Source organism: Trypanosoma conorhini (genome assembly GCF_003719485.1).
Source record: "Trypanosoma conorhini strain 025E chromosome Unknown Tco_14.4_contig_00248, whole genome shotgun sequence".
Classification (NCBI taxonomy): Eukaryota; Euglenozoa; class Kinetoplastea; order Trypanosomatida; family Trypanosomatidae; genus Trypanosoma; species Trypanosoma conorhini.
Genome location: NW_021704332.1, coordinates 6,164 through 25,258, shown reverse-complemented (window position 1 = coordinate 25,258; position 19,095 = coordinate 6,164). Strand labels below are relative to the sequence as shown.

Genomic DNA, 19,095 nt, shown 5'->3' with positions numbered 1-19,095 from the left:
GTTCGTTCCCTCCCCTCCCCTCCCTCTCTCTCTCTCTCTCTCTCTCTCTTCCTCCCTCTGTGTGTGCTCGTGCTCTCTGTGTTCTGTGCATGCACGGGGGGAGGGTACGCTTGGCCCGGCTCACTCTCACTCTGCTTCTGCCTCCCCTCACACTGTAGCACGGGGCGAAAGAAAGCAGCAGGGGCAAAGACTAGGCGGAGGAGGGCAAACCCGCTGGGAGAGGCAGCCAGGAGAAAGGGAGCCACACATCATTCACTGATTTTCATAGCTGCGCGGCAGTTCCCGGCGGGGGAGAGATGAACCGTGAGAAATGGAAGAAGCATCGTTCGGAGTTCTTGAATGACGACTGTGGGCAAAATGCTCTTCAGCTGGCGGCGCGGGGAAGCAGCATCATCGCCGAGATCCTGCGCCTCTCGGAGCACATTCCGCTCGAGTTCATCCGCCCCGAGGAGACGGAGTACGCCGCCCTCATTAGTGACTTTCGCTACTTCAAGGCGCAGGATGCGTTTGAAGAACGCATTCAGAGCTCCATTGAGCTGCTTCAAAAGGACGAGGTGTTTGCCAGCACCCACATGGAGCTCCTTGACCGTTTTTTTAAGCTCTTCCGCGGCGTCTACGGGTACGTGATGGAGCTAAACCGCTTCATAGAGGAGATACGGGAGGGAATGTACATTTCGCAAACGCTAGAGTCAATTTTGGTTAATCTTGACGGCAAACAGCTCATCTGTGAGATTCTGCAGCTCTACGGTGTTATGCTGCTACTGCTAGATCGCAAAATTGGGGGAAGGACGCGAGAAAACCTTCTTGTGAGTTACATTCGTTACAAGGGCGCCGGTGAGGCAAACATGGTTGAGGTCACCAACCTCTGCCGCGCAACCGGCTATGAGCCTGAGCAGGCGTTACCGGAGTGTTATCCTGTGGCGTACTTTAGTCGTGTGCCGATTGACAAGGAGGTGGTGGGAATGATTTTGGGGCGTATTCGCTCGGATGACATTTACCAGATGGCGTACAATTATCCTGCGCCCGAGCACCGCAGTGCCGCCTTGGCGCTGCAGGGAGCTGCCCTGTACGTGCTTCTCTTTTTCCGTCCAGAGATACTGCACCAAGAGGGGCCTGTGATGCGAGAGATTGTGGATAAGCACTTTGCAGACAATTGGGTGATAAACTACTACATGGGATTTACGGTGGATCTCACGCTGGCGTGGCAGGATTTCAAGGCGGCCAGCGCCGCCATAAGTGGGACCGTGGCTACGGAGAATGTGGGCTACCACCTGGCGCGGATGCGGACTGGCATGGCCTCCCTCAACACCTCCATCGGCGACGTCCTGCGGGAGGGTGTGCTGACGGAGCAGTACGTTCTGGACAACATTCACTCCGCATTGCTGCCTCGCATCCGAGAGGCCAACGTGGTGCTGCGATGGTTTATCCTCCACACAACCCGCGGCGCCCCCGGTAGTCGCTGCCTTGAGAAGTATCGAAGGAGCTACGACATGGTCGCGGGGGCCGTCACGGAGGACGATATCATCACGCTGCTGCTACGCACGGCGCAGCTGGAGTTCACGCTCCGTGCCATGTTCACCACCCTGCTGCGGCAGAAACGCACCAAGTGGGAGTCCTCGCGCGAGGAAGGGGCAGAGAAGATGTCAAAGTTGGCCACCTTTTTCTCAGGGGAGCATGTGCTTGGCGATAACGTGCGTGATTCACAGCTGCAGGCGTGGTTTACAGAGATCTCTGAACGTATTCAGGGGCTGGAGTACAACGACAGTGTCACAGCCAGCCGAAAAATTCAAAAATTAATCAAAGCGCTTGAAAATGTACAGGAGTTTCATCAGATTGACAGCAATCTGCAAGTTGTTCAGTTTGTGCAGGACACACGCTTTCTTCTACGCCAGATGATACGGTACATTAACATTGAGAACAAAGTGCTCATTACGATCGCCACGGTGGGCGACTTGTCCTATGCCTGGGAGCTTGTGGCCACATACGGCTGCTTTGTGGATGCCATTCAAATGAAGATTAAGCAGCAACCAGATCTTGCTGTGCAAATGCGTGCCGTCTTTGTGAAACTGGCGTCTATGCTGGAGCTGCCGTGTAACCGTATTGATCAGGGTGCGCAGAATGACGCACGTCTGTTGGCGGCGCTGGAAACAACCTCGGAGTACTACTCCAGTGAACTAGTGACCTTCGCCCGAAGAGTCCTGCATGTCATTCCAACCTCCATCTTTGACGTGCTGCGGCAGATTATGAAGATCTTGACTGACGACCTCCGCGAGTGCCCGACGAAGCTGCTGCGCAGAGAGATGAAGAATGAGAGTCAGTTAGACCTCCGACGTACGCTCTCTGCCCTCACCGCTGACATCGCCAGGTATGCCAGTGGCATTCTTGCGATGGAAAGCACACTTGTGGGTGTGATTCAGGTGGACTCGCACCAACTCTTGGAAGATGGTATTCGTAAGGAGCTTGTGCGACAGATCACACACGTCCTGCATCACTCTTTGTTGTTTGACCGAAACAACCCCATCTCGGCGAGCCGCTTTGATGATGAGCTTGCTGGCCTCGCACGAAAACTGAACGGCATCCGAGCCTCCTTTGAGTACATTCAGGACTACGTCAATGTTCACGGACTCCGTATTTGGCTGGAGGAGTTTTCCCGCATCGTTAACTTCAATGTGGAGATGGAGTGCAATGCCTTTATGCAAAAGAAGCTGTACCCCTGGAAATCGCAGTATCAATCCGACAGCATCCCTATTCCGTACTTTCCACGCAACAAGGAGAAGGCCGCGTACAGTTTTCTTGGGAGAATCTTGCAGCACCTGCTCACAATGACTGATCCAATGCGCTCTGTCTTTTTAACGGCGTACGGCTCCTGGTACGAGCGCGAATCTCTGCGAGAGATTGTGGGGACGCGCACCTTTACCAGCATTTGCAACGCCATTGGATCCATGGGCCTCGGGGCGCTGGATCGACTGATGTGTTTTGTGCTTGCAAAGGACCTGCAGCTGGCATTGAAGTCTATTCGTGCGGCACTCGAGCCGGTGGAGGAGGTTGTTGCGGAGCTCGGTAGAGAGTTGTGCCCGGCCAGTGGGACGCCGCCAAACGCCGTGCACATTTACGCCAAGCTCCTGGAGGCCTTTGGCGGCGGCAGCGGCGGCGGCGGTCACTTCGCGGAGCTCGCGAAGATTTTGGTCCGTGTGGGGCGTATTCAACTCATGCGCGCGATGCTTGCGAGTGAGCTGCGCTCCTTCTGCAAGCTGAACAGCGGCTCCCTCTTCGCCGCCCTCGCGACGGCGAACGAGGCGCTGCTGATGGACCTGCGCCACCACTACCATGACCCGGGCTCCCACCCGATTCCGGACGACGCCATCGCCGTCATATCCCCCTTCCTGGACTGCGTCGGCGTCAGCGACGCGTTGTCTAAGGTGTACGTGACGTCGGGGCCTATCCCGTCTTTCGTCTTCCATCTCCTCGCCCTCACGCTGCGCAGTGTGCCGAAGATGCGCTACGACGCGGCCGTTTCCTCCATGCTGCCGAACCTCTCGAAGGACTTGCTCGACCCGGAGGCGTTTGCCCAGGGCCTCTCACTCCTGCTGAAACAGTTCCACTCGGACCAGTTGGTGCTCTTCCTGAATCACCTGTCGCAGGCGGTTCGCGTGTACGTGTGCTCCTTTGAGCAAAAGGGCGCCCGCCAGCAGGAGGACGTCCTCCCGACGGAGTCGGAGACCCTCACGCACGTGATACACAAACTGGCGGCGGCCTCCGGCCTGCCCATTATCGAACTTCACCGCTCACTTCCCGCCACTCTCTGTGGGGAGTTTCGTCTGCCTACGCAGCGCAAAAAAAGGTAGCCTGCGCCGTTGCCAAGCTGTACGGGCGTCATCCCCGTTGTTGTGTTGCCGCTACGCCTGTCGTTGTGGTTGTTGTTTTTTTGGTGGGCGTGCGAGAGTTTTTGTTGTTGTTGGTTATTATCATTTGCTTATTGTTTCCGTGTTGCCCGGATTCTTGGGGTGCGTGAGTAGTCGAGTGGGAAGGTTCGCTTCTGTCGCCGAGTGCCGAAGGAGGCAAGAGGACGGCGCGAGCCCCTCTTGGTGCGGATCTGAGAGACGTGTGTTGTGCCCTCGCTGGAGACACGCAAGGCGTGCACAGCAGCAGTAGCAGCATCACTCGTCGCCCTTTCCCTTGCGCCTTTGTTTCTCTTTTTTACTTTTATTTTTGCGCGTGTGTAGTTTATCTTGCGGGCTGATTGGGCTGCTCGGGTGTTGCACCGACGCTGGGGCGCCTTCTCTGCGAAATGGAGGACGCAACTGCGCTGGAGCTGGAAGTGGCGGCGACGCGGCGCAGGCTGCAGGAACTCGAGCGCCGGCTGAGCGAAAGCCGCGGCGCCGCGGCGCCGCAAGCCGTGACCGACGGCGGCCACGTTGCACGCAAAGAAAATGTGGGTGGCATGTGGAAGTCTTTTGTTAGCGCGGCGGAGTCGTTAACGAAGGCAGATGTGGAGCGCTACTCGCGGCAGATGATGGTGGAGGGCGTCGGCGCCACCGGCATGGAGCGCATCCGCCGCGGGCGTGTGCTGCTGGTGGGTGCGGGCGGCTTGGGAAGCACCATAGCGCTTTTCCTTGCGGCCGCCGGCGTGGGTGAGCTGCAGATTGTCGACTTTGACGTGGTGGAGCTGAGCAACCTGCACCGCCAGGTGATACACACAACCGACCGCGTCGGGTGGAAAAAGGTGCAGAGCGCGGCAAGTGCATGTAATGCAATTAACCCAGACACTGTGGTTGTTCCCCTGCCGTTGATGTTCGACGCATCCAACGCGGAGGATCTTGTGCGGGACTGTGACGTCGTGGTGGATGGAACGGACAACGTTGCGGCGCGCTATTTAATTAATGACGCCGCCGCCCGACAGCAAAAACCTGTCGTGAGCGGCAGTGCGATGCGCTGGGATGGTCAACTGTCGGTGTATGGGTATAACGGTGGCCCATGTCTGCGCTGCCTTTTTCCTGTTCCCCCGCCGCTAGAGGCGGTCGGCAGCTGCAACGACACAGGTGTTATGGGTCCGGTGCCTGGCTGCATCGGTAGCTTGCAGGCGATGGAGGTGCTGAAGATTTTGGCGCAGGCCGGGGATGTGCTTTCGGGGCGCATGCTTGTCTTTGATGGGCTCCGCTTCCGCATGCGCGTTGTGCAGCTTCGTGGTCGACAAGCGTCATGCCCGGCGTGTGGCGATGCGGCGGACAACAGTAGCGGGCTACAGCAGCTCTTGGCGGAGCGTCCCGAGTACATTGGGGCGTCCTGTGTGTCTGGCTCTGCGTTGAGTGCGCAGCGCCTTCTCGCAGAGGCGCGAAGCTCGCCGAAGGAGCTCTTTGCATGTCTTCAACGCGCGGGGGCGTCCGCTGCGGCAAACGGCTTGATTTTACTCGATGTGCGTGTGCGACAGCAGTACGACATGGCCCACCTCCCCACCGCCGTCTCACTGCCGCTGACGCAGCTCAAGAAGTGGCAGCTTGACGGTGTGCTGAGGGAGGAGTGGGATCGGTTTGCCAGTTGCCACCTCCCTGGCACCGACGGCTGCGTGACGGTTTTTGTGCTCTGCCGCAGAGGGGTCTGGTCGGCCGAGGCCACCCAAATTCTCCTGTCGCTTGAGCCACACTGCGGCGCGGGGGACGGTGGCGGCGTCGACGCCGCAACGCGGCGATATCGCTTTTTGAACGTGGACGGGGGACTTAACCGGTACCACCAGGAGGCGGACAACAGCTTTCCTTTTTACTAATCGAGCAGCGTTCTCTTGGCTGCAGCAGGCAACGGCGTCGTATATGGGCGAGACCCCCTGCTTTTTTTTCTTTTCTTTTTTTTCTTTGCGTCCCTCGTTGTGGTCGGCCTTCCCCTCCCCCCGTTGCACCTACGCTCTGGGCGTATGCGTGGGTCCCCTGTTCCTCCTCGCTGCTCCCCCCGCCCGCTGCCGCGCGAATATGCTGCAATGCGCGCCCCCGCCCTTCTCAGCCGTGCCGCCTCTCCCCCGCTGTCACTTTCCCGCGAGCGGCAGACCACTCGCGGTGGGCGTCCTGGCGCCCATGCAGCGCTCGCCGGTGGCCGACGGCCGCTTCGTTGTGTGCTCCCCGACGCAGTGGGAAGCGCTCTCCTCGCCCCTCTCGCCGCCGCCGCCGCCGTCGTCGTCGTCGTCCAGCACCGAGAGCGACGGGAAAGGCGCACCGGCGAGCCCCGTTGCGGGGGCGCCGCGCCCGCTTGAGGGCGTCGTGCGGCGCCCAGTCCGGCGACCAGGCACCACCAGCTGCCCTGCGACGGCTGAAGTGCGGGGAAGCGGTGGGGTGTGGCCTTCCGCCGCTACGCCCCCCTTGTCGCCGGGCAGTACGGAAGGCAGGGGCGCCCTCACGCCTGGCAAGTCGCCGACTCCGGCCTCGCCTCCTTCCGGCTCAGACGCGGAAGCCTCATGGGCATCTACTTTATTCGCCCGCTACCCGTACTACAATTCAAATACTCCGTTTCCCCTCACTGTGGTTGACGCGCAACAGAAATTGAGGCGACGACACCGCGACCCGGGTGCCGCTGCGTCGCCGACGATTCCCCAAACGGCGGCAAACTGCAGTAGAGATGCCGCACCTCCCCCCCTAACCGTGTTGGACATGAACCAGGCTATTCAGCGAAGCATGGAAGAGTACGAGCGGGCGACGTCGCGTCTCACCAGCAGCATTTCCTTTACTCACGTCCACAAGGGCAAAGGTGTGGGCGAGGCGGACACGACGGGCCCTAGTGCACGTCTATTTGATTGCTTGAGAGAACTTCGACTTGAGTCCGATGTTAACGGATTTGTGGCGGCTTTCTTCTCCGCCAATGGATACGGCGAGGCACAACGCTCCTTTAGGATGCACTTACCGTTGGCGGAGCAACAACTCCAAAGCTGCCTGTACCATTATCATCGAAAGCAGCAGCAGCAGCAGCAGCAAGAGCGTCAGCGTCGTTATTTGGCCCCAACTCCGTCGGCGCAGCAGGAAAGGCCGGAGGCGCTGTCGTCACCGACGTACGCCATGACGAGTGATGACTTGTTGCTCCTCGTGATGGAGACTGTGCGACGCAGGCAGCTCCTCAACGACAGCCTTCCCTGGCGGGAGGTTAACTGCCGGCGAAGAGATTATCGTCTGGAGCCGTTGATGCGGCAGCCGAGGTCGCAGGAGCACACACCTACGCAGCGCGACAGCGATAGCGCAGCTTCGTGCGGCTCCGCTGTTGGTGGGTCGTTGGATCTCCTCATTGAGGTCCTCATTCTTGCCGAGACGGACGTCCCTTTCACCATGGGAATGCCGCTCATGAACTACACCAACACCTTCATAGTCCTCGCCTCTTTGTTCGTGACGCCGGAGGTGTTGCTCGTGCGACTGATCCGCCTGTTTCGCCACGTACAGCAGGAAGTGCTTTTGGATGACAGCCGCCGCGTGTTTCTGCAGCGCCGCATCGTCCAGTTTATGACTGCCTACTGCATATATCATGAGGCGGATGTGACGTACGCTCTCCTGGAGCGTCTCCGACGTTTTTTGCGGGGGCTGCGTGTCACACCTCCGCTGGGGCATTCCTCACGCAACGCCCATCCCGCCGACTGGGACGCGGCACTGCCGCCAGCGACGGCCACGCAACAAATACTGGAAGGTTTCCCTGTCGTGAATGCCGAAGTTGCACCGCGTCTCAACGAGTTGTCCGCGTTTGTTGAGCGCACCGTAGAAGAAACTTGCATGGGGCCGAACGAGGGCAGTCAGAACGTCTGCTGCCAACCGCGTTTAACAGCGCCCGTGAAGCCGTTAGGCACCCTATTGCCGGCGTCAACACAACAGGCTGGTGGGGCGCAAGCGGAGGATGGCGTCGGGGCAGCCTTGCACGAAGCGTGTCTAAAAAGGGATAGACATCAAACGGCGCTTGCATTTACGGCACTGGGGGCGGAAATACTTGCAATGCAGTTATGCCTTCTCTCATTTAAGTTGTTTGCCGATATTCGCTTGCGCGAGTTACTCAACAATGCGTGGTGCGATGAAACCATGCGCATGAGTGTGCCTACGTACTTATCGCGGTTGATTGATTACTCCTCCCACGTGCAGCGATGGGCGACGGCTGTGATTGTGAGCCCGGCGCGATGGTCCGAGTGCCAAAAGGCCATGAGGCAAGCCATTCGCCTGTGCCGTTGGCTGTACGATCAGCAAAACTATGAAATGGCCTCGGCTGTGTTGGGCGGTCTGCAGCACCCTGCGGTGGCGGCGCTGGAGGAGTTGTACCAAAGACGGGTTGAGCCTCACGGCATGTTAGGCGATGAGGAGCGACGAGAGTTTGCGGCGCTGCAGAACCTCATGGACCCGTTTGCCTCCCAAGCGAGCCCTTCTTCGTTTTCCTGCATTAGCAGCCGCGCCCCGGAAGAGTCGCAGGCGCCGATGATTCCGCTGCTCGCACCACTTCTTGGCGTGCTTTTCCGCAGCGAGGAGGCGAAGGGGCAGACGGTGGAGTTGTCGCCCACGACTGGAGTTCCCATCGTGAACTGGAGCAAAGTCATGGCGATTGGCTCAACCGTGTTTTTGTGGCTCCGCTGCCAAAACACGCCGTACGCGTACGCGCCCGACGACACGCTGCAGCACTACCTCTGGCAGTTGCCCGGCCATGAGTTGCACGACGCAACCCTGATGAGGATTGCAAGGCGGAAGCGCCTGCCATGAGGCAGAGCCACGCGCCCACACTGCAAAACCGAAGGCAGGAGGAAGCGACACACGACACGAAAAAGGCAGGGGGCAAAAAAAAAAGGCGGGGGGTTGTTCCTGAAAAGTGTCGTTGGTGTACAGAGTATTGGATGTTTCCTTGTTGGGTGTCGTTGGCTGGGGCGGATGTTTTGTTTTTTGTTTTGCTTTTTCATCTCAACCCACTCCTTTTCTCTTCTCATTCTTTTCTGCTGCCTCCCTGTTGTAACGCAGTCACGCTGACGTCTTGTCGTAAGTTAGAGGCTAATAAGGGAAAGTAAGAGGCAGAAGTTGGTGTCTTTGCAGGCATGAGCCGTCCGTACAGTAAGAACCGTGGCAGGGGTGGGGGCCGCTGGGGACCGGGCCGTGGAGGCTTCCAACAGAACGATAATGCTCCCAGTGGGCGCTTCGCCCGCGGGTATGGGCGAGGTGGCGGCGGCGGCGGCGGCGGCGGTGGCGGTGGTGGTGGTGGTGGCGGCGGTGGCGGTGGTGGTGGCGGCGGCAGCGGGGCGGGAAAGAGGAACAATAACAGTAACAGTAACAGCAACGCCGCTGGCCGCGACGGCGCATCCACGTCGGTGATGACAACCCTCTTGGACCTCCTCTTCCAAAAGTCCGCGGTGGACATCTTTGACCCGAGCTCTGGCATGCTGAATCTCTCGCGGTTCAAGGAGTCGCCGGACCTGCTCAGCGTGCAGCACAGCGTAGATTTCAACAGTGTGACATTTTGCAAGAGCCTCGTCGACGTGATCAAAAAAAAGGTCGGCAACTCCCTTCGCATTCTCGTGCTGAACGACAACAACATACGGAAGTTAACCGTTTTCTTGGCGGCGCTGGAGGCGGCGGACGTGTACCGTGGGCTGACTGCCATCTCTGCAACTGGCAACCACATCTCCGACCTCACCTTTCTGGGCCCGCTGAAGCGGTACGAGGGTTTGGGGGAGCTGCTGCTGCGGGACAACCCTGTGACGAAGCGCGGCGAATACAGGGCGCAGGTGATCAAGGGTCTGCCAAAGCTTATGATGCTCGACGGTGAACTGGTTGATCGCGGACTCATGCGCCTGCCCAATCCCGTGCCTGTAGCCCTTAATGAGGCCCAAGTTGGCGTGCTGCGCTTTCTTGAGAGTAATGTCTTCGCCGCCGCTGCATCGCGCAACTACGATGCCCTGGTTAACTTATACAGCCCGAGTGTGGTGTGCAGCCTGAGCCGGGCGGAGGAGCCTATCCCGCGACGTCTGCCGTTTGACGCCGCGCACAACTGCCATTCCCTGAGCCCGCAGCAACGCAACATCATGGCCAACGACTTCTTGATTCTTCGAAAGCAAATCCCGTGGCGAAACCTCCACACTGATGTGCACTCTTTGCGTAATGTCTCCCTCGGCCGCGCCAAGGCGTCATTGGCCCTTCAGACTCTTGGCGGTGGTGAAAAGAAGTTCATCAGCGTTTCACATGAACTTAACGGAAACGCCAATGTCGTTTTTCTCTCCCACAACATGAAAGTGCCGACGTGCGTACTGAGTGTGCATGGCAGACTCCTTTGGCATTGGTCCCCAAAGGGCGCTGATGGGGCAGACTTGATTCCACGGGACGCGGCGCCCTTCCTCACGTCCTTTTTTGATCGCACCATGTCGCTTCTTTGGGACAGCGTCAATAACATGTGGACCATTCAAAATGATATGGTGTTTATGCGCCCCGACCGTGCACTGTTGCAAGACGACGGGTCAGCGAGTTCCCCTTTGTTCTTTGCGAACCAAGCGACGAGGGTGGAAGTTATGCGGCGGCGCTACCTGCCGAATTCCACGCCGGAAGTCATGCGAAGCGTCATTGAACACTTTGGCAGCGACGCGGATGTACAAGCGTTTATCACGAGTCACCTCCCGACGTTGCCGGCGGACCGCGTAGAAGGGGCTCTGAAGGACCGTGCAGCCATGCAGTCCCTTCTGCAGGGGTAGCGGGCGCGAAAGTTATTTAGAAATAAATTAGCTTTAATTGAGTACGTTATGTTGGTGAGGAATTGTTTTTATGAATGTGCCGGCGAGGGGCGTTGACCCAAAACAAGGAAGGTTGGTGCCAGGGCATATATATATATATATATATATGTTCGCCTACAAGTGCCCGCGTTGGAGGATCAGGCAGCGTTCCAGAACTGCAAGGATGCGGTGTGCTGCGTCTAGTCTTACTTTCCCGTTCTCTTTCTCTCTCTCTATCCCTGTGTGTGCACAGTTATTCTCTTCCTCAATGCTTCTTCTTCTTTTTCCCTGTTGTAATTTATTATCTGCTGCTGTCGCCGCTTCATCTCTATCCCGACTCTTGGAGACGTTGTGGCTCAGTGGTGGTGGTGGTACTTCTTATAAAGGTAGACGTTTTGTGTCGCTTTCCTTTTAGGCTTTGCAGTGACCGAATCTACGATCATCGTCCTTCTTATTCTTTCTCTTTTTTTTCTCTGGAGAGGCGGGTCAAACCTCGCGGCCCCTTGCGGTTTTGTCTTGCTTCGCCTCCCTGTCTCTGTTTCACCGCCGTTTTTTTGTTTTGCCATTATTATTAATACTGCGGTGCAGCCACGTCCTTTACCCGCCGCACTGCCGTGCCTGTCCCCTGACTCCCTCCCCCACCACGACGCGCTCGCCGGAAGTGTGTTTCCGCTGGGGTGCATGTTTGCACTTCAACTCGTACACACTTCCGGTGAGAGAGAGGGCGGCGTGTGTGTGCGTGTGTGTATGTGTGTGTGGCTCCAACGCATGTGGTGTGCATCCCTGATGGAAACCATTGCTGTCTCTTGCGCAGTCGCGGGAAACCGCAGGGGCTTCCTTTTCTTTCGCGTGCGTATGCCTTCTGCGGGGGCGGGGGCGTCGCAGCGTCGCCTCTGCCGCTGGCACCGGTGGAGTATTGACCCGCAACGGTCAGCGCATTGCGCATTTGCGCGCCCGTGTGGTGGCGTTGGTGCGAGGGCGGGGAGCCGTGACGTTGCGCCCACGAACTCACCGCCCTTGTGCGTGAGCGTCTGGAGAGAGGGGAGAGGGGGGGGAGGGGGAGAAGGAGAAAAAAGTGCGGCACTGGTGGTGCGCAAACACCCATACAAAAAAAAAACTACAAAAAAAAAATAATAATAAATATAAAAAAAAGGGGGTGGAGTGGCTTGTGCATGCGCTTCGGCGGCGGGGACGCTGGGAGAGGGCGGAGGTGGAGCAGACTGAGGTGAGGTGCTGTGAGGCGGGGCCGCTGGCAGCCGCGATGGCTTGTCCCGTCCCTCCCGATTTTTTTTTCTCTTTCTTTCAGTGGACCCGTTTGCGCAGTCGGCGACAGATCGCCGGGGCGTGTGGAGGTGGTGATGATGGACAAGAAAGACGAAAAAAAAAAAGGCATTACTGTTGTTAGTAATAACCCGACGTCTTGGCGGTTGCCTGAGAGCAGCCAGACGGTGCGGTCTCTGCCGCCTGCGGCCGCCAGAAGAAGACATATCCGCTCAGACGGAGGGCACAGTGGCGCGGTGATGCGGTGGAGGATGACAACCCCTTCACGTTACCACCGGCCGCGGTGGCCACAAAAACAAACCCAAAAAAAAAGGCATGGAACGCCGCACAGGTATATATTTTTTCTTTCATTCTATCGGGATGTTGCTTTTTCTTTTAAATACATTTATTTATTTATGGGGGACGCCTGTGCTACTGCCGCCGTGCGTGTGTGTGTGTGTGTGGCGGAGAGGGCGGTAACATTCAATCACATGTAATATTTATTATTGAAACTTCGCTTGCCCACTGACATGTGTTGTCGCGCTTGGGCGTCAGATTACATCCCTGCCCGTGTGCGTCTGCTGCATTCGGTTGTTTGTTTGCTGCGGTTGAGAATCTGCCTCTTTCACCCCGCCCGTTTTCTCTTTTTTTTGTCTGGGCGCATTCGTACACACGCCCACATAATTTCTCTGTGGTGTCAGTTGTAGTTTCGTTTCCTGTGCCGCTGACGCAATGTACGCCGCCCACAAGAAGGACATCAACCGCCACAAGAGCTTCCACCCGCTGACGTACCGCAACCTCAGCAAGGTGGAGCAGCGGCAGGAGGCGGAGGCGGCGCAGAAGAAGGCGGCCACCGAGCGTGGCGAGGAGCTGCGGCGAGACCAGGAGCAGCGCCGGTACGATGACCTCGTCCTCGCGGCCTCCGCCGACAGCGTTGGCGGCCAACTGGCAAAGTTCCGTCAGGTGGAGAACATATTTGCTGCCGAGGCAAAAACGGGGCGGGCCGACGGTTCCGCCTCCGCCGGGAACGCCGAGGTGGCAGGCGTTGCCTCGTCGCTTGTGCGGAGTGGCGCACTCGCCTTTAGGAAGGAGGAGGCAGGCAGTGGGCGCAAGCGTGGGCGCGACGAAGGAGTCCCGTCGGCCGGCGCGGGGGCGGCGGATGCGGCAGAGAAGGAAAAGAAGGTCGTGACGGGGTTCATGTCGACAAGCGACGCGGCGCAGCTCCGGAAGGAGTTGGACATGCTGCAGAAGGAGCGGCACGACCCTCTCAGGCGCATTGAACAGTTTCAGAACCGCACCGTTGCGGCGGAGGCGAAGCGCAGAGCACTCGAGACAAAGTCAGCGGCGCTGGCCTCTGCGGGCACCGGCGAGGACATGGAGAAGGACGCCATACGCGGTCGTATTCACGAACTACTGCAGATGAAAAGGCGGAAGTGATTTCTTTTCAAAAGTACCTTTGTGGTGTATGCGTGTATATATTAAGTAGAAAAGAAAGAAGAGTGTGTGTGTGTGTGTGTAAAGCCCCCTTGAGTGTTTTTTTCCCTCATTCTCAGCTTGTAGTTGGGGGCGAGGGAAAGGAGGAGTGGTGGAGGCATCAGCGAGCTACTCTGCTTTACCCTGCACTGTGAGGTGCGTGTGCTGCTTTGCTTTGTTTTGTTTGTCTTCTTCCTCGCGGCATCTGCGCCGGAGGACGGAGGATGTGGAGGACGATGGTTTGCCTGCCCCTTTCGCGTCCTGCACCACCGCCGTCGTCGCCGCCTTTGCTTGCCTTTCCCCATGACTTGCCGCAGTTGGCTGTCTGTACAAAATCTGAAGAGGATCTAGCAGTGTGTAGGCAAGTCGTATATTTTCCTTGTTTAAAAAAAAACACTAATATCATACGTACATACACATATATAAATAATAAATATCGTTTGATATAACAAATAAGTAAAGAGCCAAGGAGGGACAGTGACGCCATGCCAACTCTCGCCGTTGCACGCGATTACTTGTTTGACCTCATTGGGAAGAAGTACACGGAGGAGCAATTCGAGGATGTCTGCTTTGAGTTTGGCGTGGAGCTAGACGACGTCACGAGTGAGCGGGAGATGTTCAGCCGCGAACAGGGGGCTGCCGAGGGCGCCAAGCTGGAGGAGCTCTCCGATGAGGTCATCTACAAAATCGACACCCCCGCCAACCGCTACGACCTGCAGTGTGCGGAGGGGATGGCGGCGGCGCTGAAGGTGTTCCTCGGATTCATGCAGGCCCCCGCCTTCCGGGTGCTGAACCGCAGCAACCCACTTTACAGGATGACCGTGGAGAAGTCGGTGCGTAACGTCCGCGACTACGTTGTCTGCGCCGTGCTGAAGGACATTCGCTTTAACGAGCGCAGCTATTGCAGCTTCATTGATTTTCAAGAGAAGCTGCACTCGGGCCTCGCCCGTCGTCGGACCCTGGCCTCCGTGGGAACGCACGACTTGGACAAAATCGGGTGTCACGACTTTGTGTATACACTGAAGCCAAAGGAAACGATTCGCTTTGTGCCGCTTAACCAGCGGGGTCGTGTGCTCGACTGCACTGGGGATGGTCTAGCGGAGTTCTACAAGGAGGATCGACACATCTCAAAGTATGTCCCGCTTCTTGCTGGCCTCAGCCAGTATCCAGTTATCATGGACGCTGAGAAAAAGAAAGTACTTTCCCTGCCGCCCATCATCAACTCCGATTACTCGTGCATCAGCAAGGAGACCAAAAACATATTTATAGAATGCACAGCGCCTGACCACTACAAGGCCACTGTACTGGTAAATCAGATAGTGTGTGCCTTCTCCTCCTACTGCGAGGACCCGTTCACGGTGGAGGCGGTGCAGGTGAAGTACGAGGAGACGGCGCCGGACGGCACCACGGTGGCTGTGACGCCAAACCTGGACCCCGTTGTCGAGTCCGTGACGGTTCCAAAGGTGGAGCGGCTGATTGGTATCAAGCTGGACTCACCGCAGCAGTGCAGCACACTCCTCGCGCGCATGCTGCATCGCGTCGCCAAGGTGGAGGGCGACACCGTCGTCGTTGAGGTTCCCCCGACTCGGCCCGACGTTCTTGGGCCCACCGACCTCATGGAGGACGTTGCCATCGCCTACGGCTACGACAACATCCAATACGTAGAGTGCACCACGCGGGGCAAGGTGACGCAACAGCCGGTCAGTAAAATGTCGCATCTCCTCCGCATGGAGGTGGCGAACGCGGGCTACACGGAACTTTTAACGTTTTCGTTATGTTCCCGCGACGAGGCGTTTGCGCGCCTGAACCGCGAGGACGACGACGTCGCGGTGCACATCGCCAACCCGCAGACGGTAGAATTTCAGGTCTGTCGCCCCTCCCTGATGCCGGGCATCCTTAAGACACTCAACGCGAACAAGTCGCACCCGCTGCCGTTGCGCTTCTTTGAATGCTCGGATGTGGTGCTGATAGACAACGAGAAGAACTTCCCGCCGATTATCAGGCCACACTCTGACTACCCAAGATGTGGGGCAAGCAACCAGCGCCACCTTGCCGCACTGCATTGCTGCAGTGAAAACAGTGGCTTTGAGGACATTCATGGTCTGGTTGAGTTTGTCATGACAAAGCTTGGCGTTCCGCGAAAGGGTGACCCTGCTGCCGAGGCAGAAGAGGATGCATACACGTTGGAGCGGGGAACTGACGGCGCCTTTTTTCCTGGACGCTGCATGGACATTTTCCTGCACCGCAAGGGTCAGAAGGTGCGACTAGGGGGCTTCGGTGTCGTTCACCCCAACACTCTCCGGGCGTACGATATTCCATTCCCATGCTCATATGTGGAGATGAATGTTCAATTTGCCCAGTAAAACGGCGAAAGAAGAGGGAAATCGAAAAAAAAAACACAAAAAAAAGGTGTGTAGAAAGGAAGCAGGGAATATGGGGCGGAGAAGTTGGGCGCATAGGCGTTGCGGCCTCTGTCCCAGCTGCGGCAAAAGAGTGACATCTTTTCTGTTGTTGCTGTTGCTGCTGTCTCTTGTGTGTGCTTGTTTGTTGCCTTTCGTCCTGGGGAGGATGGGGCAGTGACCAGCGGCTTAGCGACGGCCCAGCGTGTGGGGCAACCACAAGGAACGCAGACACACACCACCAAGGCAAATTTAAAATAACGTTCCTTATGAATTCTTCTTTTCATTAATGAATATGACTGCATCTTTTTTGCTGTTGTTGTTTTGTTTTGTTTGTTTTTTGTTTTTTAACGGCGACCTTGTGAAACTTGGGGAGTAGAACAAAAGGAAGCCCAACTCGTCCAGGCGACTCCGCGTTTGTGTACTCCACTCTCTTCTTTCCCTTCTTCGCGCCTCACGTGGGCTGTTACTCCTGCTGTGCAAACTCTTTGCTTCTTTGCCTGGTGGTGTTGCTGCAGTGTAGTTTAGGTCTGTAGTTGTGCCGGCCGCAGACGCAGGGGCGGTTTCTTTCTTTCTTTCTTGCACAGTCGAACCACAGAGAAGCAGAGGGAGGAATCACTTGGGCGGTGCGAAGCAAACCCCGAGGCGCAGTGGAGTCCCAGGAAGAGACTATAACCACCTAGACGAGTTGCGTGTATTCCACCTTTCGCCTAGTCGTTGTTGTTCTTGTTTCCTTCTCTAGACTCTGCGTGAAGTTTTTTTTTGAAGGAAAAAATTACAAGGGGCGTGAGGGCGAGCTATCGCTGGGGAATAACCCCCTTTTTTTCTTTTTCTTTTGCCGCGTGTGCGTGGCGCTGGCAGGCATGTCGGCTCCCTACAAGAAGAAGAACACCCACAATGTGCCCTGTTTCTACTTCAAGCGCGGCGCCTGCACGAATCAGCGCTGCCCGTACCTGCACGTGCGTGGGAAGGAGGCGGGCGGGAAGGCAGCCGCGGTGGACGCGGCGGTCACCAGCAACGGCTCACCGGATGCGGCGACAAACCTGCTCTCGACGATGCTGAGGCTGGTCTTCGAGAAGCAGCAGCTGCGCGTGTATGACGCGACCTCGGGGATGTTGGACCTGAGCGAGCTGAGGAAGCTGCCAGACCTGAAGGACGTTTCAAACTCCATTAACTTTAACACGCAGAACTTCTGCCGCGCCCTCTGTTCGACGATCAAGTCACTCATTGTCCCGCCCCCCTCTGCCATGCAGCTAAAGGGAAATGACATCGCGTCCCTTTTTCACCTGGCGGGACAGATGGAGAAGGCGGATTTGCACATGTCGCTGCGGGCCCTTTCGCTCGAGGCAAATAATATAAAGACAATGGATGCGTTGCATGAACTTAAAAAGTTCACAAATTTGCAGGAGTTGGTGCTTGTGGGTAACCCTGTGGCAAAGCGTGATGGCTACCGCGCGGAGGTGAAGAAGGCAATGCCGTTTCTCCTTGGGCTCGACGGGGAGGCCATCACGGTGCCGCCGCTGTTGTTGCCGTGGCCACGATTTACCACCTCCGCCGAGTACACCGAGGCACAGCGGCACGTGCTTCAGTTTGTCCAATGCTCACTGCTGAATCCGCTTGAGGCGGGGGAGGCAGCGGGGGTCGCGCGGGGTGTGGATGCGGTCTCGGATGTTTATGCGCAGAACGCCACGTTCACCATCTCCCTCTCGTCGCCGGAGGCTGCGGTGAGTTCGCCGGCGCGAACCGTCAACGGTGCCTCATTAGCAGCCACGCAGCGCAACGTCATTCGCGAAATCGTCGGGCTCCGGCTAAAGCAGACAGAGAGCAATCACAACCTGCTGCACGGGGTGAAGTCAAGCGTTGTGGCGAGTGGGCGCACAAAGGTCTGCTCACAGCTGGAGCACTGGCTGTACCCCAAAAACTTTGCTGTCCAACACTTCGTGCACGGCAGTGCAGGCGCCTCGTTCCTGGACAACACGTACCTGTCTGGGGCCGCGCCTGTGGGGATGAAGGTGCCGGTGACGGTGGTGACGCTGCATGGCATGATGGCCTGGACCCACCTCGGACCGCAAAGCCAGACCAACTCCGATCGCGTAGTCATGTATCGCAACTTCACACGTGTGCTTACCGTTCAGCAAAATGAGGCTGGTCGTTGGTTGGTGACGAACGACATGGTGTCACTCTACCCATTTTCGGGGAAGACGGCGGGTGCATCCAATAAGGCAGGGGCTAACGCTAACACAGCAGCTGATGTGAGTGAGTGCCGTATCCTGTTTAGCCCCAGAACCGATCGCAGTCGTGCTGAGTTAATTGGCAGGAAAAAAGATGTGCCGGCGGAGGTGGTTTTAGCACTGAGCCAACATGTGAGCAATGATGCAGAGCTAATGACGGTGCTCGACGACATTGGCGGGGTACCCCTGAGCATGTATGAGCACTGCGCCACACTGACAGGGGAGAACATACTGGAGAGTATTCAACTTTGCCGCATAGGTAACCGCTTCGGGTTGGCTCCACCGGAAGGCTTGGAACTGCTGCGCCGGGTGGGCGGAAATTGGTGCGCCGTAGAGGAGGCAATGAGCACCGCTGCGGGAGTCACGCCACTAGCGTCGTAGAAGCGGCAACAGCTCACAACCACCCCTGTGTGTTTTGACCCAACCTCAATTCGAGGCGTAACTATGGGAGTTTGGCGTTTCTGCGACTGTTTCTTGTTGTTGTCGTTGTTGTCTGCATTCTTTGTTCCAGTTCTTGAGATGCTACTTTTGTGATGTGTGTGTGCTTTTTGTTTTTGCTCAGACTTGGCATTATTTGAGCTTTTACGGATATTTCTGTGTGGAACCGCGTGTGCTGCATTGGCTCTTGGAAGCGGATACATGCGGAGATCGTGAAGGCGCGAAACATTGTTACGGAGAGGAGGAGGACAAGAAGAGGAAGGGGGGGCACACTGACCTCGTGCTAATTGAAACGTAATAGATGATCCATGTAACAGGTTAACAGGCGTCTTTACTTTGTTCTGTACCTTGTCGACTTTTACCACCACCACCACCCCCCCCCTGCTTTCGCAAGAGTCTGAAAGTCTGCCTTTCCTCGGGCCTCTCTGCTGCCCCGCTGCGATGGTCCTTGTCGTTGAGGAATGTTTGATTTTCGTTTTCATCGAATTTCCCGTTGGGCGTGTGTAGTGCGGCGAGGAAGCATGGGCCTCGTCTAGTCTCTCCTCTGCGGTGTGGCGGTGATGCTTTTGGCGGCTGGGGACGTCCCCCCACCGTGGGAGGAGCGGGC

The 19,095-nt window shown here is 57.3% G+C and overlaps 7 protein-coding genes across 7 annotated transcripts, besides 13 other annotated features; all 7 read left to right on the top strand.

The window, feature by feature from the left end:
• Window positions 1-23: 23 nt before the first annotated feature.
• Window positions 24-49: a microsatellite.
• A 247-nt stretch (window positions 50-296) lies between these two features.
• Tco025E_04701 (WASH complex subunit strumpellin) lies at window positions 297-3,845 on the top strand (the record flags this gene model as incomplete). Its single annotated transcript, XM_029371609.1, has 1 exon — window positions 297-3,845. The coding sequence occupies one exon, from the start codon at window positions 297-299 to the stop codon at window positions 3,843-3,845; it is 3,549 nt and encodes a 1,182-aa protein (XP_029228332.1).
• Window positions 3,846-3,903: 58 nt separating this feature from the next.
• Window positions 3,904-3,958: a microsatellite.
• Window positions 3,959-4,288: 330 nt separating this feature from the next.
• Tco025E_04700 (putative ubiquitin activating enzyme) lies at window positions 4,289-5,761 on the top strand (the record flags this gene model as incomplete). Its single annotated transcript, XM_029371608.1, has 1 exon — window positions 4,289-5,761. One exon carries the CDS (start codon window positions 4,289-4,291, stop codon window positions 5,759-5,761), a length of 1,473 nt encoding a protein of 490 aa, XP_029228331.1.
• Window positions 5,762-5,821: 60 nt separating this feature from the next.
• Window positions 5,822-5,848: a microsatellite.
• Window positions 5,849-5,960: 112 nt separating this feature from the next.
• Tco025E_04699 (uncharacterized protein) lies at window positions 5,961-8,699 on the top strand (the record flags this gene model as incomplete). Its single annotated transcript, XM_029371607.1, has 1 exon — window positions 5,961-8,699. The coding sequence occupies one exon, from the start codon at window positions 5,961-5,963 to the stop codon at window positions 8,697-8,699; it is 2,739 nt and encodes a 912-aa protein (XP_029228330.1).
• Window positions 8,700-9,025: 326 nt separating this feature from the next.
• On the top strand, window positions 9,026-10,669 carry Tco025E_04698 (nuclear RNA export factor 1/2; the record flags this gene model as incomplete). Its single annotated transcript, XM_029371606.1, has 1 exon — window positions 9,026-10,669. One exon carries the CDS (start codon window positions 9,026-9,028, stop codon window positions 10,667-10,669), a length of 1,644 nt encoding a protein of 547 aa, XP_029228329.1.
• Window positions 10,670-10,794: 125 nt separating this feature from the next.
• Window positions 10,795-10,816: a microsatellite.
• Window positions 10,817-10,896: 80 nt separating this feature from the next.
• Window positions 10,897-10,928: a sequence feature (GA-rich).
• Window positions 10,929-11,416: 488 nt separating this feature from the next.
• Window positions 11,417-11,445: a microsatellite.
• Window positions 11,446-11,720: 275 nt separating this feature from the next.
• Window positions 11,721-11,757: a microsatellite.
• Window positions 11,758-11,794: 37 nt separating this feature from the next.
• Window positions 11,795-11,839: a microsatellite.
• Window positions 11,840-12,390: 551 nt separating this feature from the next.
• Window positions 12,391-12,411: a microsatellite.
• Window positions 12,412-12,679: 268 nt separating this feature from the next.
• Tco025E_04697 (uncharacterized protein) lies at window positions 12,680-13,384 on the top strand (the record flags this gene model as incomplete). The annotated part of the gene is made up of 1 exon (XM_029371605.1): window positions 12,680-13,384. The coding sequence occupies one exon, from the start codon at window positions 12,680-12,682 to the stop codon at window positions 13,382-13,384; it is 705 nt and encodes a 234-aa protein (XP_029228328.1).
• Window positions 13,385-13,446: 62 nt separating this feature from the next.
• Window positions 13,447-13,464: a microsatellite.
• A 441-nt stretch (window positions 13,465-13,905) lies between these two features.
• Window positions 13,906-15,783, top strand: Tco025E_04696 (putative phenylalanyl-tRNA synthetase; the record flags this gene model as incomplete). Its single annotated transcript, XM_029371604.1, has 1 exon — window positions 13,906-15,783. The coding sequence occupies one exon, from the start codon at window positions 13,906-13,908 to the stop codon at window positions 15,781-15,783; it is 1,878 nt and encodes a 625-aa protein (XP_029228327.1).
• A 143-nt stretch (window positions 15,784-15,926) lies between these two features.
• Window positions 15,927-15,970: a microsatellite.
• Window positions 15,971-16,125: 155 nt separating this feature from the next.
• Window positions 16,126-16,168: a sequence feature (A-rich).
• A 514-nt stretch (window positions 16,169-16,682) lies between these two features.
• Tco025E_04695 (nuclear RNA export factor 1/2) lies at window positions 16,683-18,431 on the top strand (the record flags this gene model as incomplete). Its single annotated transcript, XM_029371603.1, has 1 exon — window positions 16,683-18,431. The coding sequence occupies one exon, from the start codon at window positions 16,683-16,685 to the stop codon at window positions 18,429-18,431; it is 1,749 nt and encodes a 582-aa protein (XP_029228326.1).
• Window positions 18,432-18,521: 90 nt separating this feature from the next.
• Window positions 18,522-18,543: a microsatellite.
• Between the last annotated feature and the right edge of the window lie 552 nt (window positions 18,544-19,095).